The following is an 18,365-nucleotide window of genomic DNA, read 5'->3' as shown; positions in this document are numbered from 1 at the left end:
GTAAGGGGAATGGAAAGGGGATGGAAGGAAAAAAGGATGATCAAAATACATGCATGGATGAAAATAACATATTGAAGCCCACTATTTTCTAAAATTAACTGGCATTAATTAAATATATGAAAAATAATTTTATAAGAATATTAGATTAGAGGGGCTGGGGATTTAGCTCAGCGGCATAAGTGCCTGCCTTGCAAGCAGGCAGTCGTGAGTTCGATCCCTGGTACCGATAAAAAGGAAAAAGACAAAAAAAAAAAAAATAATAAAAGAATATTAGATTAGAATATAAATTTGCCTTTAGTGATTCAATCTAACATTTCCCTTAGGTAACATTTGCTTTTGATTCTAAAGTATTAGTGTGTTTACCACTGAAGTATAAATCTCCTTTTACTAGATTTTAATATCATTTAGAAAGGACAAAAATATGAAATATAAATTCCACACAGAATAATTCAGTTACATAAGTGTTAATGACATCTCATTACAAAATTATGTATTTACATTTAAAATTCCCATTGAAAGTCAGGAATTATGACATAAACTTTGACTAGACTTTTTTAAGCGCAGCTTTTATAATTGGAGCACGCCAGAGGAGGTCAGGCTGGCCCCCGCTGCATGCGATAGCGCCCTGCAATGGGAGCTGAGGGTGCCTGCTGCACAGCAGGTGCCCCTGAACGCCCTCACCATCCAGCAGGCCATCTTGTCCCTCACCCCCTCGCTTCCAGGTTGCAAGGCCCTACTCCACAGATGCTTTCCTTTCACACTTCTCTCCCTCTTGTGGATCCCTGTGCTTCTGAAATTCAAAGAATTTCAAAGAATTCTATCTCCACTGGGCCTCCCATCTCCTCCCTTGGAGTCCCCCGAACTCCCTGCATCCTTGCCACCTTCAGACTGTCTGCATAGCAGCTGGCTGCATCCCGACCATCAGCATCTCCTCCCTCGCAGACCTTGAGAGAATCCAGGCATGAGCAGAATTGGGTAGAAAGAAAATGAACTGGCCACTGGCGCATACTTGAAGGTTCGAATGACCAGCCACTGCCAACTGCCATGAGGGATGAGGAAGAAGAACACAGTGCAGAAGCAGCTGGGTCCAATCCTATTAAAATTAGTAGTTTAAAGAGGTAGATAAATACCAAACCACACCAACCCAAGGTCCAGATCAGACAATAACTAAATAGATCTCTATACCAGCAACATGTCTTTGCTCTGTAACTGATCCTCAACCCTCAGCATGCACAAATAAAACAAGAAAAAGAACATAGGAATGAGAAAATAAAGCAACAAATGCCTCCAAGAACTCCTAACTTCCCAAATCTGGTCCAATGGACATTGATGGGGGAAATAAAAAACCAAATGGCTGAGTTATGCAAATTGATGAAAGAAGAACAAAAAAGCAGATCAATAGGGGTTTGGCAAGCTCAAAGACAATATAACTAAACAGACAATGGACTTAATAAACACAATGACAGACACAATGAGTTTAAACAACATACAAATAAAAACCCAGCAGAACTACCTCAAACAATGTAAGACAGGAATGACCAGTTGAGTGCAGATGCAGGTGACCATAATACTCAGAGATACATTAAGAACAAGAGGTCACGGAAAACTGATTCAAAAGCTATTAGATAATGCAAAGATTAACATAATATTAACTAAAATTACAACATGACATAAAAATGTATTTACAGAAATTGTAGCATCAATTCTCAGCCTTTTTGCTAAGATCAAGTGCAGAAATTACTGCAGAAAACACTCCAAATGTATTGGTTACTTTTCTCATTGCTCAATCAAAATACCTAACATCCAAAGTTAAAGAAGGTATGGTTTATTTAGCTCATGGTTTATAGAGGTTTCAGTGCATAATTGGCTGACTCCTAGACAAGGAGGCTTTATAGAGGGGAGCAATTCATGACAGGCAGAAGACAACAAAAGCAAAAAAAAGAGAGAGCACAAAACAAGCTTTATATCTATCCAGTCTACTGGGATTAGGGCAGTGTCAGTCCAAGCAGTGAACTGATCCAGCCATCACCCACCCTGAGTTCCAGCATTGCACTATGAATCAATCACGTACTTTTGATTCAGCCACCTTCCGAAAAATCCCTGTAACTGCATGAGGCTTTGAGGGAACATCTAGATAAAAACCCTAACACCAACTATGAGGAAATAATTCAACATATAGGTAAGCAAGTCATAAAAAACTCCAAATAGGTCAGAAAAGGACTTTCCCACAACACATCACAGTTGAAACCTCACAAATCCAACACAAGGAGAGAATTTTATAAGAACCATTTGAGTTCGATCCCCGGTACCGGTAAAAAGGAAAAAGACAAAAAAAAAAAAAAAAAAAAAAAAAAAAAAAAAAAAAGAACCATTTATGACAAAACAATAGCCAGAATTATACTGAATGGGGAGAAGCTGGAAGCTTTTCCTCTAAAATCAAGAAAAAAACAAAGGATGTCCACTACCACCTTCATTCAGTATAACACTCAAAACCATTAGAAATAGCAATCAGGCAAGAGACAGAAATAAAAATTGTATAGGAAACAAAGACAGCAAATTATCACTATTTGAAGATAAAATGATCCTTTACATTGAAGACCAAAAAAATTCCATCAAAAAACTTCTAGAATTAATAATCAAATTCAGCAATGTAACAGGATACAAATCAACAAAGAAATCAATAATGTTTCTGTACACCAATAGTGAATGCACTGAGAAAGAAATTAGGAAAACAATACTATTTAAAATAGCATAAAAATTAAATCTTAGGAATTAACCCAACCAAGGGAGTACAAGACTGCCACATTGAAAACTATAGAACTCTGGGGCTATGATAAGAAAAAAGAAATAAATGATGTGGCACAAAAACAGGTATATGGTTCAACAGAACAGAAGAGAGGATGCATGAACAACTCTGGGCACACTCAGAACATGATGTTTGACAAAGGGGCCAAAAGAATGCTGGAGAAGGTTGGCCTCTTCAACAGATGAGGTTGGGAAAACTGGTTTTCCATGTTCAAAAGATTGACTACACCAGATCTCTCATCATCCCTAAAATAAAACCAAAACACATAAAAGATTTAGACATGAAGACACACTCAGTCTGCTGGAAAATAAAGACATACACATAAGTGAAGACTATCTGAATAGACCCCAATTGCACAAGAAATGACATCAAAAATCAACAGATGGGACTATATCAAGTTTAAAACTTCAGTCAAACAAAAGAAACAACCAAGAATAGGAAAAACTGTGCCAGCCACTCCTCAGACAAAAGACTAATAACTAGAATATATAAATAACTCAAAAAATTAGACTCCTCCAAATTAAATGACCCAATCAAAAAAATGGTCAATTGAAAACAGACATTTCTCAGGAGATGAAATACAAATGGCAAACAAACACATGAAAAAGCACTCAATATCACTGGACACTAAAAAAAATTCATTAAAACAACACTGATATTGATTTGAGCAAAGATGGCGGATAGATCACAGCTGGCTACAGAGGCTCCTTGAGCTAGTCAACTTAGAATTCAACATAATACAGTATGGGGAGCCCCGAATAGAGGGAGATGAATTCTCTCATCCCAAGAAGAAACTAAGGTGAGAAGAACCAATCAAACATACAGTCCTGGTGCTATTATTGGAACAGCTAAAGGTTCAGTGCTCCCATCACAGCAGGTGACTTGCAGAATGGTATGAGGTTCCGCTGCTTCAACTCACTGGAGGCACAGTCACACTGGGGTCAGGTGTCCACCAGCTGAACAGAGCACTGAGCTGGCAGGGAGCCTGCATCAATCTGTGGTAAGGAATGGGAGTGGAGTCATTCCACAGAAAAGGGGGCTTTGGTGGGCGACATTCTGGGACCGGGCAAGACTGGCAAGTACAAGGGGCAGCAGTGACTTCAGTCAGTTGTTCCCTTCCTGAACAGGATTGGTGGAGTGAGCTAGGCCTGGGTCACGTGACCTGGCTGAGACCCAATGGGTTATCTGAAATCAATTCCCTACAGTGGTGTCAGCAGTGCATACTAACGCAGTGAAGGCCTCAGAAGTTTGACTGAGCCGGAGGGGAGGAGGCGCCAGTAATATTGAGCAGGCCTCAGCAGCTTGACTGATCTGGAGGGAAGGGGCCAGCATATGCTGCCACTGTTTGCAACTCACTAGCACACTGCAGTGGGAGGGGTCACCTAGCCAGCGTGCTTCAGGAGAATTTTAACCAACAAAGAAAGAATCTGGGGCCTCCAGGAAGAAACAAAAAGGATAGGAAGAGGAAGCAACAAGAAAAAGTCCCCAGGTCCCAACCCTGAGAACACTGACCCAGGACAGGTAAATACAAAGGAGAATGAGAACAGCAAACGTGTAATATCAAACACGGCACCAGTGGACATAAAGAGATACTTTGGGACCTCATAGATGAGTTCAAAAGGGAAATATTTAGCCAAGTAAAGCAAGATATAAGAAGATTAATAAAAGAGATGCTAAGCAGCCCTGAAGAAGACACAGACGGAAGAAGGGAGGAACTCAAACACAGGAGAGATCCACTTGATGAAGAATATAAACAAAATATAGAATACATGGAGCAGATTCAAAGAGATTACCAGGAAAGTAAAAACTCTATGGAAAGATGGCACAACTGCTTGAAAGAAACTAAGGACAGATTATCCAAACTGTAGGACATGTTTGCAATGTGGGATTATGAAAGGAAAAATTTTTTAAAAATAACAAGGAAGCAAGCAGTAACAACACAAAAGCTAGAAGACAACAAGAGGATCTATAACTTGAGAATAAAGAATGTGAATGAAGAAGCAAGGAACTACAAAGGCTACTCACAGAAATAATTAAGGAAAACTTCCCAAACATAGGAAAAGGAAATGATATTCTGATGTATGAGGCATACAGAATTCCAGCCACCTACAACCAAAACAGAGCTACACCCAGGCATATAATAATCAAGATCCCAGGAATTCAATATAAGAACAGAATATTAAAAGCTGTTAGAGACAAAAAACAGATCACCTATAAAGGAAGGCCCATCAGAATAATGGCAGATTTCTCAAAACAAACCATCAAGTCAAGAAGAGCCTGGAGTGAAATATTCCAAGCCCTGAAAGAAAATAACCTGCATCCCAGATTGATATACCCTGCTAAACTGTCTCTAGAAATTAATGAAGAAACAAGATGCTTCCAAGACAAAGGAACTTGGGAAATTTGCAACCACCAATACAACTCTACAGAGAATACTGCAGGGCATTCTAGAGAGAGAGAGAAAAGTACTAGGATTCCAGGAACAGTGGCAGAGAGGCCTCAATGAATGGAAAACAGAATAAAGAAGATAGGCAGACAACTGATGGCAAAAAAAGAGCATAACAGAAATGAGGCAGAGAAAGTTAGTTATAATCTCTGATATAGATGGCCTTTAAATTTAGTGAAATTTAAAAAAAAAAAAACAGAACCACACGTGAAGTAGATCAGGAGGCAGGGTTCATCGAGATGGTATTTATAGGAAATATAATTAACATGAAAGAGTACATGGACTGAAAATCAAATATGAGAAAACAATGCTCTGTGTGACAGAGAACCAGAGTAATAGGGGAAACTAGACCAGTATTTGTGGATAGGTTGGAAAGACAGGCTTTAATAGGTAAAGGAATGCAATTAGAGATCAAGTCCAGGAGAGAGAAGGTTCGGAACCACTTAGGTAAATAGCAGGTTGCCCCCCCAACAATTTAAAACCAAGGGTCTTGGTCAGACCCAAAAATGGACAGTGTACCCTGGGGAAGTGAAAGGGGAGGGAGAGTCTTAAAAAAGATGGCAGAAGGTATTGTTAATAGTGACCGATTCTGTTCTGTTATGTCACATTTGGTTTTACTCTCTTCTAAAAAAAGTAATAAGAACCGTGAGAGCAATGAAACCCAAAATGTGTAATAGTCATTGTACAAAAGAGAGGAAAAGAAAGTGCTCTAAACTATATAACTGCATGCATATTTAAGTGTATAAGATAGAATATGATATCACAGAGTTTTATTGGATCATTGAACAGAACTGTTTGCAGTATCATTGATGGAATGTCCACTTTACAAGCTTTAATTTTGTGACTTGAACAATTATTTCTAAGATGACAGTATGTAATCCATTAACTAGTGATTTCCTACTGTTCATTTTTTTTCTGCAAATCTGTATAACTTGTACCCTTTCTCTGCTTTTTTTTTCTTTTCTCCTTAAATAAAATTAAAAAAAAAAAATAGTGTATCAGGATTTAAAACCCACATTACTTCCACCACTCTGCTTAGATAGATTTTATTCTGTCCCAGTTTGTCTACTTGCATTAGATTTGAGGGCACAGACAGCTATCCCCAAAACATCAGGATATAGCACAGTAATCATCTTTAACTTCCTATTAACTTAATCTGGAGCCCTGTATGACTTATACTGTTTTACCATGACTAACCTTAGTTAAATCTGGTTTGTTTGATTGCTGTTTGGTATCGATAGATTTTATTCAAAACTGATATGATTGATAGTATCAAGTCTGAGAGTATAGGCAACTACACTGAAGATAACAAGACTCACTACGATACACATTCTGGTTTGATTATTGCCTGTTTTTGAAGTTTTATACTATATAAAAAGCTGTGTTTTTATTAATAGTTATGTACTGACATATTCAATCATACTATGTCTGATGATATAACCAATTCTACTGAAGATAACAAGAGACAGCACAGGAACTATGGTAGAACTCTTTGTACAACAGATTTATATATCTATCTTTTTTGTTATGTGTATTTATAGGAATATGTTTTGTTTTGTTTTGCTTTGATTTGTTTTGTTTCTCCCTCTAATATAGAAAGGATAGAAATACATGTTAAGACTCATGCACAAGTAGAACCTATAAACAGTTTATGAGAACTGATCTTATGACACATGATGAAATGAACAGATACTTTGAAGAAAAAGAGACACTAAAGCACCCAGTGCTGATCCTGGAGTGTCATAATGTGACACCCAGCAATAGTATTATTCTTTGTTCAGGGTGATATTAGCCTGCTTGGGTTTGTTCAATCTCAACATAATTGAAGATATGGATAACTGCATGTATGTGTAAGTGTATAGGATTGATAACCATATATCTTAAGTTTTTGTTGGATAGTTGAACAGAACTGGTTGCAGTCTCACTGTTTGAATCCCCACTTTATATGCTCCACTTCAGTATCATCAATAATGATTTGTAAGAGGACAATCTGTAATCATCAACTAGTGGTTTGTTTATTTTTTTCTTTGAAAGTATGTATTATGTCTATCTGTTTTCTGTTTTGTTTAGTCTTTCTTTAAGTAAAATTTTAAAAAAAGACACTACAGTACCCAGTGCTGATCCCAAGTGTCATGATGTGAAATCCAGCAATACTATTATTCTTTGTTCAGAGTGATTATAGCCTGCTTTAGTTTGTTTAATCTCAACATAAATGAAGATATGGATAACTGCATGTATGTTTAAGTGTATAGGATTGACAACCATGTTACTAAGTTTTTGTTGGATAGTTGAACAGAACTGGTTGCAGTCTCGCTGTTTGAATTCCTACTTTCTATGTTCCACTTTTGTATCTTGAACAACTATTTGTAAAATGACAATATGTAAACATCAACTAGTGATTTCTTACTGTTTATTTTTTTCTTTGAATGTATGTATTACTTCTACCCATTTTCTGGTTTTTTTAGTCTTTCTTTAAATAAAATTTTTTTTAAAACACTGATGTTTCATCTTTTTCCAGAAAGAATAGCTATTTCCAAGAAATCAAACAACTATAAATGCTGGTGAGGCTGTGAGGGGAAAAAAAGAATCTTTCTGCCATTGCTGGTGAGAATATAAACTAGTACCATCACATGGAAATGAATATGGAGACTCCTCAAAAACCTAAAGGTAGAAATTGCAATCAACCCAGCTATACCTCTTCTAAGTATCTTCCCAAAACAGTTAAAGACATCCGATGTGCACCCATCTTATAAAAGCATAACAACTGAATCTTGGATGTAGGCCATCTACCCATCAACAGATGAATGGATAAAGAAAATGTGATACATATAGCCAGTGAATCCTGGAGATCTTAATTCTTAGTGAAACCCAGAAGGTTAAATATTGTGTGGTTTCTCTTACATGAGAAACCCAAAATAGAATTTAAAGAGCAAAATAAAAGATGAGAGGAAAGAGGGAGACAGAACTTTGGCAAATGGGAAGGGGATCTAGAGGTGGAGGGAAGGGAGAGACAACACGAACGGGAAGAAGAAGGGTTAAGATGCGATATGTCCACGTAACAATTCCCCAAAATGAACGTATTCATTATGCACCACAGGCATGAACTAAATAAAAATAAAGTTAGGTAGACTTTGCTAAGCATCCCAAAGATACTGGTTTTTCTGACATTCATATACATAAATATATATATATATATATATATATATTCAAAATAAAAATATTTTAGGAAAAAATATGTGCAAAAATAAAACTCACTGTGCCAACATTTATGTTGCAAAATTGAGATTCTCTCCCTTTCTCTCTCCCTCCGTCTCCGTCTCCATCTCACTCTTTTCTCCTCTCCTTCTCACTCCCTTTCTTCCTCTCTCCTCAAATGTAATTCCTTTCTTTCAGGCATATTTGTTTAAAGCTTTGAAACGGGTGAATGAAGGGAAAATACTTACTCAGGGAAGTCGGTCTTTGTGCTGTTGTTGTCCTTAGCACTAGTCATAGCCATGAACAGACAGTTGACCACAACAGTGCAGATGATGAACATGCTGAACAATGTGACCATGACATTAAGGCAGACACTTAGGAGTGTGGTGTGGGCTCTTCCTGCAGTGGAGTCTTTTCCAGAGGTGCACCTATGTTCTGACTGAGAGTTGCCCGAAAGCAACTCCCTCCTGTCCCTTCCCCTGGAGAACACCTTCCTGTGAATGGCAGCCTCCCGCACCCCTTTTCACATGTGTGGCTGACACAGATGACAAAAACCTGACTCCTTGCTTCAGAGTCCGACAACTCTGCCCAGCTGTGGTTCACCCGTGTTCCAGAGCTCCTCCCAGGTCACCCTTAGATACACATTGCTATGAGCACAACCTCATCCTCGTTTCCCTCTGTCCTCAGAGGGCAACCTTCCTAAGTTACTTTAGTAAGCTCTCCACCCAGCCTTGTTGCTGGGGAACCCAACCTACCTAGTTATCCTTCACCATTCTCCTCAATATTTTACTAGGTCTACTAAATCATGTCTTTTTCACCTGTATCAAACGGTCTAGTATTTCTTGTAACACCTTTTACACCTTAGAAATGCTTGATAATTATTCTTTATCCTTTAAAAGGGAGTCTGCAATCTAAGTCAAAAGGGCGTGGCAAGTCATACACATTTTCAGGAGAGCTGATGCTGGACCAGAAGAGAGGTACAGAACAAGAGAGTCTGCGTGCCTTCTCCAGGAGCTTATGGTCCTGCATCACACTGACTGTTTGCCAAGTAAGCATACAAGCCTAGCCTTGGCAGAAGTTCAGGTTTCAAGAGGAGCTAAAAAATCTGAATTTTTAATGTTAGAAAATGTTTCCCAAGTGTTTTAAACACTGCATGGGTCCAACATAATACATTTATCCACTCCAATGATGCACAACTTACCACCTTTGTTCAAGTATCCACTTAGAGGCTCCTTCCTCCAAGGAGTCAGCCTCAGTGTCTCTGCAGCACAGCAGGCCCTTGCCAGGCCGCCACCTCTATCCCATGGAAACTGCCTGCCTACGTCATCTCCTGAAGCTGAGGATCCTAGAGCAGGGGCCAGACTGTTCACACCTAGCACTCAGCACAGTGCCTGCCACACAGCGGCACTCAGCCAGTACTTGGGGAAAGACTGAGAACTTGATTCTGTTCAGTAAGCATGTGAACCCCGGGACCTATGTACTTTTCACTTGACCTGGACTTAATAAAAGGATATGAGTGCACCAAGATTCGAATGGCTAAACTTCTGATGGGATTGAAAGGCCCAAAAACGAACAAGGCGCGCTTGGCACTGAAACGGTAGATTGTTCTTTTCTTGTTCAGCACCATAAATGTCTGCAGAAAACCAAACATGACAGGAATTAAGTGCAATGGCAAAATATTTATCATGAGTTCATTTACAGAATCACAGGTCAAGTCCTGACTTCGCTACAATGAGAACTTCAGATTCTGGTTGCACACTTGCATTCTGAAGCCCAAGGTAGTGACTCTGGAGCCCACGGGATGCCATCACCACCACTACCACCATAACTGCATCGCAAAGTAAGTGATGGACTGTGAGCCACTTCTGCTGGGATACTCCGGAGGGCCAGCGGTGGAGAACTTGGGCCCTGAAAATACAGTAAGTAGGGTATCAAGTGATAACGGGGACAAGCGAAGCCCTCAATATCGAACTTCATGGTGTGCATTTGTGAGGAGAATTTAAAGAGATGGAAACTGGATTTGGATATTCACATTTATAGCTTATTAATGACTAAAAACACTTTATAAGGAATCTTCAGGTATAAAGGGACTTGGAGAGTCTACATAGTTATGCTGGCCTCAGCAGTTCCACATAATATAACTGATACAGTCTAGCCTGTAAGATCTTCCAGGAAAAAACCCCCAAGCTTCTCTGACTTGCTTCCTTTTCTGCCCACTCCCATACAAATAGGGGCAAATGTGCTTTTACAGTGTTTAACCAGTGGGTGCTCCCTTACAAAAAGCATTTGGAAGTGTGTGGCTGGTTTTGGTTGTCTGCCACCATCCGTGGAGGCTCTGCTGGCTTCTGGTGAGTAGGTCCAGGGATGCCACATACAGGACAGACCTACAAAATCATCACTGTCCCACCCAAATCTACCGTTGGGCCCCACTGAAGAATACCAACCTGTGCTTCGGTCTGCCCATCACGTGTTCCCAAGCTCTGAAAATGGAGGAACTTCTGGACAATAACCTGTCTCTCGTGGCCTCTGACAGCAGCCCTCAGAGTTCTCTTTTTTCCCATTTAACTGTAATCTAGCTGTCCCCTTATCTGTTCCCCAGGCTGTCGGGTACAAAAGCCTTCACAGGGTGAAGGTCACTCTGGTTTTCTCATCTCATTGCTCCTCTCGGATTTACGAAGTTCTGCTTGAGCATGTGGTCCAGCATGTCCACAGAAAGGAAGAACAGACTTTGGCAACCTGCCCCAAAGTAGCCGAGCAAGTGTTGTCCTGACTCAGGCGCCAGAACTGCAGCCACCGCCAATCGTCAACCTTCCTTCAGTGAGCTGCAGGAATGTGTGATCCGAGAGCATCTGGCTATAGGGCAAAACGTGGACAGGATTCTTTTCCTTGAGCACCACAGGAAAATGAAATGGCTCACCGGGTTAAGCTAATGCCACGATTCCAAGACTCTAAGGTCTGTTTGGAGGATTCTGTGTAACCTACTCTTAGAGGTTGTCATTTTAGAAAATAAGTGCCTACTGGTAATAGTACCTACTGTACTGGTACTAAGTACCTACTGCTTCTGTACCTGCTGGTTTTGGTATTTTATTGGTACAACGCCCTACTGATTTAAATATTTTAAATAATGGTGTAGTCACATGAGCTGAGGCTTTTGTGACTAGAATGATAGATAGGTACCTGCCCTCCTGCCTATCTGCTGACCCCTCTCTCTTTCTTCTGCAGCTCTTCAAAATGGGAGCTTCCCCCCGCCCCAAAATTGGATCTTCTAAAGGGGCTAGGACTATAGAAAAAGCCCTAGAGTGTGAGCCCCAGCTTCCTGGCTCGCTGGCAGTCTGCCTGCTACAAGCACTTCTCGTGGACGCTGTGGTTTCACCTGTAAGGTGAGGCAAGATCGATGACCCAAGTGGCTGCTGAAGGCCTCAGAAGATCAGGGCCATGCAGAGCTGAAAACACGTTTCATGTCCTCTGATTACAGGGAGCACCAGCTGGGGATATGCTCCTCAACAACCTCACAGGTTGGAACAGTCTGTCCTCCTAGCACTGCCTGAAGCCCCCCAGGCACTGCCTGGGCCACAGGTCCCTGACGGCACCCAGGCACAAAGAAGCTTCTCCCTGCCATCTCAGCACCAGCAGCCACACCAACAAGGAGCCCCGGGGCTCTGGAGCATCAGCGGAAGGAGACATACTGGAATCCTTTTCCACCCTGTCTCTTGCTTATTCCTTCTCCTCGATACTCAGCCCTTGTTATGTCCGATTTTAAGGGCATGCAAACCACATTTTATAGCCCAGGCTGGCCTTGAATTCACGGCAATCCTCCTGCCTCAGCCTCCTAAGCACAGGAAGTACAGGAGTGTACCACCACACCCTGCTCTGTCTATTCTTTTCACCTTTGCTGCTCCTTGTCCTTCTCTTCTTCCTCAATACATGCATCAAAGACAGAGAATGGGGACTTAACAGGGTTCTTGGGACTAGGAAGGCAACAATGTGGGCTAATTGCAAAGGAGGAGCACAGCCTGCCCTCCATAAACCCCAAGCTTGATATTTGGAGGACCTGTAAGATGAGCTATCACTGAATGACTGGCATACCTCCACGTTCCCACAAACTTACCTTATGATTTCTGTAGAATGGGTCCAAGTCTTCCAGGGGCTTTGCTACCATGTCAGGGGGAATGTTGCCATAGAGTTTGGGTAACTTCCTGGAGGCCTTCAGGTCGAGCTGAGGTCGAGACAGGGGTTCAAACACTGTCTTGTCTTTGGACTTCTTTTTCTCTTTTTGGATGGCGATCTGCTTCTCTATTGCAGCCAGGGAGTCTGAGGTGAAGGGGTGGAAATTCCGCTCATCTGGGAAGATCACGGAGTAGAACCTGTCATCCATCTTGAGCCTTGGGACAGAATCCATCTATGGCTCTCGGACTGCTCTGAGGAGGTGAAAATGTCGCGGCTCTCCCTCAGGGTCGCTCTCAACAGAGGGTGTCGTGGGAATCGATCAGGACTGAAGCTTGAGTGTGGACTGGTGGTAATGTGGATCGCAAGTGACCATCAGCGTGGGCACAGAAGAAATGCTGGACAGAGACAACACCAAAGCACAATGTGGTTTCCAGATGGCCTGGGGAGAGAGAGGAGGCTAAATTCAGAAACAGTGAACAGAAGAAGCCAAGTCTATAAGACAGAGAGCAAGCATAAGGCAGGACAGTCAGGCTGAACTGTGACCACCAGCCTGCCAGCCCGCACAGGTGGCCAGCATGGTGCAGACAGGAGGGGAAAGAACAGGTGGGCCATGGCCACATAGGTTTTGCAAAAGCAAAACTATATGTGCATGTGTCTTTTTTCACACTGGTCAATAAAGTTCTTGAAATGTATTAGAATGAAAACAAAAGAGTGATAAACAAAGACATAAACCCTGATGCTACATCTACAATCCTACACCAGCTTCTTATTCCTGGAAGCCAGACCCTCACAAAGTGAGACTGTAGGAAAGCACAAATAATTTCCCAAAGCTAATAGAGTCCCTCTGTCACAGGACAATAGCTTCTGCAGGGGTTTCTCTATACCTCCAGGGATAAAGTAGCCTCTGAGAAAAACCAGCAGCATTCAGGTTGAACACCTTTATTCTTCCATGACAGGCATCCTCTTCCTTTCTTTTTTATTTTAAACAGAAAAAAGTAAGAAATAACAGTAAAACATAGTTTCAAAATAGGCTAGTAGGACATTAACAATAATCATGTATTATATATTGTTACAGTCACAGTAGTTGTTTAGAGTACAAGTTATAGGCATGAAACATTGTCCAGAAAATTACTAGGACAAAACTTTCCCCTCAATGAGCCAAGAGAAACCATCTTAACTGTCTTGTGTTTATTTATACATTTTCCTTTTCTCTTCCTTCTTTTCCCCTTTCTCCCATCACAATTTTTCTGTTCTTTTGATCAGTTTCTTCGCTATTCTCAATATCTACTGTACATTTTAGACTTTGTCCACTCTCAGATTCTCACACAAGTGAGACAATAGGATGTTTACACACATGAGTCTGATTTCACTTCTGAGAATGGTATTGAGTTAATCCATCCACCTATAAAAGTCTCAAGTTTATCTTTTTATGATTATTATTCTATTACAGAAAAACCCACATCTTTTTATCCATTCTCCAGATGATGGACATTTGGGTTGTTTCCAAGATTTAGCTATTATAAATTGCTGCTGCTATAAACATGGGTGCGTAGGTGTCACTCTGTTATGATGTTTTTAATTCTTCTGTGAAGATGCATAGAAGGGGAACAACTGAGTAAATGGGACCTCTCATCCTAGTTGCTTAAGAAATCTCAACACTGATTTCAGCAGCGGTTGCACCAGTGGCCTCACTGTGCAGTGATGTCTTGAACTCATCATGTAGTCCAGGATTGCCTCAAACTCACAGCATTCTGCTGCCTAGATCCTCTACCTGCTTTTGCCTCCCAAGTGCTAGGATTACAGGCATGCACCACCTCTGTCATTTACTAAATGGAATGGTTGTCTCATCACTCCAGTGAGTTAGTGACAAACTCAACACACCACTGCTGTCTTAATTCAATGACTATGTATCTGTTGCACGGTCCTGGTATGGTATTAGGCACTGATGCTAAAAGGACAGCAGTCCCCATGTTCCTAGTTCTGGAACTACACTATTCCGGTGTAACAGCGGACACAGACAGGCATAGTGAGGTACAGAAGAGGGGGCCAGTATTGTGTCTGTGCATAGGGGAGATATGCAGTCAGTTTTGGGAAGGAATAGCTCAGAGGTAACCCAACACCCTACTCAGCCAACTTTTCTTCCAGCCCCAGAATTAGTGATTCTCCGCTTAATACCAACCCAGATAGGTGGGTTGCATTTAAGGGCCACGATAAGGGCAGTGTAAGTCTAAACACATGAGGCTTAGGTCAGTGAGATGTTAATACTGTTTGGGCCATAGGTCAAATGGGGCACTGTAGATTCACTTTATTAGAAACCTTGACTAAAAAATCAAATTGACTAAGTATAATTATTTTGCAACTTCTACTATGAAGTTAAATATGAAATATGAAGGTAAAATTTCAAGCACTAATTACAAAAAAAATTTTTTGTAGTGCAGGGGATTGAATCCAGGGCCTTAGTATTGAGCAACATCTCCGGGCCTTTTTTATTTTTTATGCTGAGACAAGGTCTTTTCACTAAGTTGTTAAATAGTTTTACTAAAGTAAAGTCAAGCAAATAGCAAAATTACTTTTACTAAAGAATATTTGATCCTTCAATCAAGTTGTTTCAGTTAATAAGAAAGTTTCACTGCATGAGTTGAATTATTTTTATAAAGTTCCCTTTTCCCTGGATCAAGTTTGGCTTGGCTTGAACTTGTGATCCCTTTTTACCCTCCATAATGCTTGGGTTACAAGTCTGTACCCATCTCAAAAACATTATTTAAGTATTTGCTTGCAAACAATAAAACGAGGACCTAAAAAATCAGGATGCATAGAATACAAGACATAGTGTATTTAACCCAAAAGTAAAATTAAAAAACTTTCAAGGGTAAAGGGACTACACTTCAATGGGCTTAAAAAACAATTAATTCAGTTAAAATTACAAGTCAGAGAGCTCTAAGAAAAATGCTTAAAGTATTAAGAAAATTCTATGTAACAAGGAATATTGAACTTTTTTCAATATGTAAATACAAAGGCAATTAGAAAATCCATCAAAAAAGTTCTTAAAGAGCCATATATAAATATGAAGTCAACTAAATGATCTGAGCAGCTAACAGAACACAAGAATAGGGAAAAAAACAAGAGACTATCTGATCTTACAATTTACAACATTCTCCTGTATGTAGCAGGTGAATGATATCAGAATCTATCCCCTTTACTATAGGTCAAAATATAAGAATTAGTTTTGGAAAATAGTAGCTGGGAAATCATTACATTATGAGGGTTACCTATTACTTTTTAATTTAATTTTCATAATCATCCTTGGGTTAAGCAGAATTAATTATAATTACTGAGTACAATGCAAGTGTTATAAATAGTATTTTGTTGCTATCCAGAGCTAGAGAACAAAGGTGGAGAGGAGCTCCTGCCATCAGTGTGTCCACCTTAACACTCAGAGAGTCAGTACAGTCTGTGCAGGTCAGTATTACAAGCAATATGAACGTGTCTACCCTTAAACAATCAAGCAAAAACCACATTTAAAATACAAGTATCCTAGAAGAATCATGAATCTAAAACCAAACACAGAGGAGTCTTATTTTATGACCACTTCATTTATACTACAGGAGGGCAAAGGATTACCATAAACAGGCTGAAGTCCTCATCTCACCGAAACACCACTTAGCAACTTCCACTTTAACTTGACAAATCAGTACATTGCACTGTAAGTAAATTTAAAATTAGAGAGAGGATGACCAGACGAATTAAAACTTGAAAGGGTTAAAAGTAGAACTAGGTATAAAGATGAAGATATTTTATTTTTAGTATCATTTTTTTCTTCCCAACATTACCTCGCTCTGAGCTACATGAATTACATGTGTGGAGTTAGTTTTATTAGATTATAGGAGGATTTAAAAACCTTTCAGGGACTCAAAACATCTTCAGATTCAAAAGAAGAGAGTCAAATAAAAGGTATGCTGACAGGGTCAAAATCCTTCTGAATCATAAAGGAAGTAGGAATAATCATAATTTGCAGTGCTAAGCCAGATGGAACAACAGCATGCAAACTACGACCTGACAGGAAATCAGAGACACGGAGAGCCACGAGCAGGCTCCACGAGACCGCCATGCGGTCATGGGCAGGCCTGAGTGGAAGGCTGGACTGCTCCGGAGGACTGACCCCTGCCCAGCAGGTTCTCAGCCCCACAACCCAGGACAGAGGACTACACTCACCCAGGAAGGAACAACCAGACCTCCCTCCTCTAAGAAAAGACCTCGTGATCCTGAGAGTCACTCAGAGTTCTCACCCCTGTGCTGGGTGCTGGGGATGCAAAGTGAGAGAACCACCACCGCAGGCTCTTCAGTCACTGCGAACCAGGTGAGGAAACGATGGGGCAGGAAGGGCGTGGTCCTGAGGAGCCAAAAGTCATTTTGCTGGGCGTACAGAAGGTGGTCTAGGCAATGGGAAAACAGTGTGAAAGCACAGAGGGGATCACAAGGCCTTGGGGTTCTTATTTACTAATTTTATACAAGTCACATAACCTCATTGTACTGGACATCTTCAGGACATACTCAGCTTTCTCTCCAGCCTTCTCTGCTCCACTCAGTGCCCATGTGCATCCCTTAGGGGGTCCCTGCTCCCTGGTTTCTGGTGAGGTTTGACCAGGGGCCCGTCCCCACGACAGACCCAGAGTGGTGGAGAGTGAGGTCAGGAGTTGCTTCCTCACGTCTCTCCCTAATGGTGCATGACCACAGCTCCCGGGAAGTGGCTACCTGCACTGCAGTCTCACTGGCCCCACAGCACCTGCCTTCCCTTGTTCCTTCTGATCATGCCCCCCTCAAAAGGGTGAAAACTCACCATCACTTGTTTCTAATACTAAGATCCACCCATGCCTTTTTATAGTCTCCTTAATGAAATATCCTCAAAATGCTAAATTTGAATATGTCAACTTTTTCCTACCAGGCCTCTAGCTAATATTCATTCCATTCAGTAAAATTTAGGAAATTATACGTAATCATGACAACCACCTAATATATGCAAGTTTGAATATTTTGGTGTATTTCTTTTCAGTAGTCTTTTAGTTAGATCCCCAGTATCTCCACCCCTCAAAAAAGGAATTAAATTTTCAGTAGTCTTTTTATGCATATATTTTACACTTCTGTCATTGTCATGTTTATACAATTGTACGTGATGATATTTTTATGTAACCCTATGTCACAAACATTTGAATAATGATAGCAGCCATTTAATATTGCCTATCTAGGTCTAGATAAAATTTTGGTTGTATTAACATATTTAATCCTCAAAAACAGTCTCATGAGATAAATATTTTCCTTGGGGTCTTCTTTCAAAATGTTCATCTAAAAAAAGGTGAGTTAGAGGTGGCCTCCTGTTAAATGGCAGTAGTTTTAACCTTGCATGTACCTTCTTTGACCAGTGTATTTCTCCAGTTTACTCCCCAGGCAACTGTGTAACCTGACTCTCATGCTTTACCCTAACTACCAAAGAAAGTCACTAGGGAGGTCACGCAAGGCTCCCAATCACCTGCCCAGAACGTTTCAGCCTGGATCCAGTCCATACCATCACCTGCGGTGCCACACGTTCACACTGAGATAAGACACACCACAAACTCAACACTGCATCAATGACTTAAATGGATTATTTTTCATCATTTCCCAAGAAATCTACAATGTGGGCATTAGTCTATCGTCCAAGTTTTACAAAAGAAGACATTAAGGCTTAGAAAAATTGAGAGAGCCTTGCCTGAGATC

At 40.6% G+C, this 18,365-nt stretch overlaps 1 protein-coding gene across 17 annotated transcripts in view; it reads right to left on the bottom strand.

Moving 5' to 3' along the window:
* Positions 1-18,365, bottom strand: part of Scn11a (sodium voltage-gated channel alpha subunit 11) — a 209,677-nt gene that overhangs the window by 104,964 nt on the left and 86,348 nt on the right. For 16 of the 17 annotated variants that reach the window (XM_063225143.1, XM_063225138.1, XM_063225142.1 and 13 more), the window contains 3 exons: positions 12,556-13,053; positions 9,963-10,080; positions 8,696-8,798 (listed from right to left, as the gene is read on the bottom strand). In XM_063225143.1, the coding sequence (XP_063081213.1) occupies positions 8,696-8,798; positions 9,963-10,080; positions 12,556-12,846 (512 nt within the window). In that variant the 5' untranslated portion in view covers positions 12,847-13,053. Of the gene's footprint in view, positions 1-8,695; positions 8,799-9,962; positions 10,081-12,555; positions 13,054-13,498; positions 14,107-18,365 lie in introns of those variants that run through there. The other variant, XM_063225155.1, reaches the window with a different exon arrangement.

The sequence above is a fragment of the Cavia porcellus genome, unplaced genomic scaffold (assembly GCF_034190915.1).
Source record: "Cavia porcellus strain 051 isolate PalLab524CR breed Dunkin Hartley unplaced genomic scaffold, mCavPor4.1 scaffold_15, whole genome shotgun sequence".
Taxonomy (NCBI): domain Eukaryota; kingdom Metazoa; phylum Chordata; class Mammalia; order Rodentia; family Caviidae; genus Cavia; species Cavia porcellus.
The sequence above is the reverse complement of the archived record's forward strand: the minus strand, read 5'-3'. Positions and strand labels throughout refer to the sequence as shown.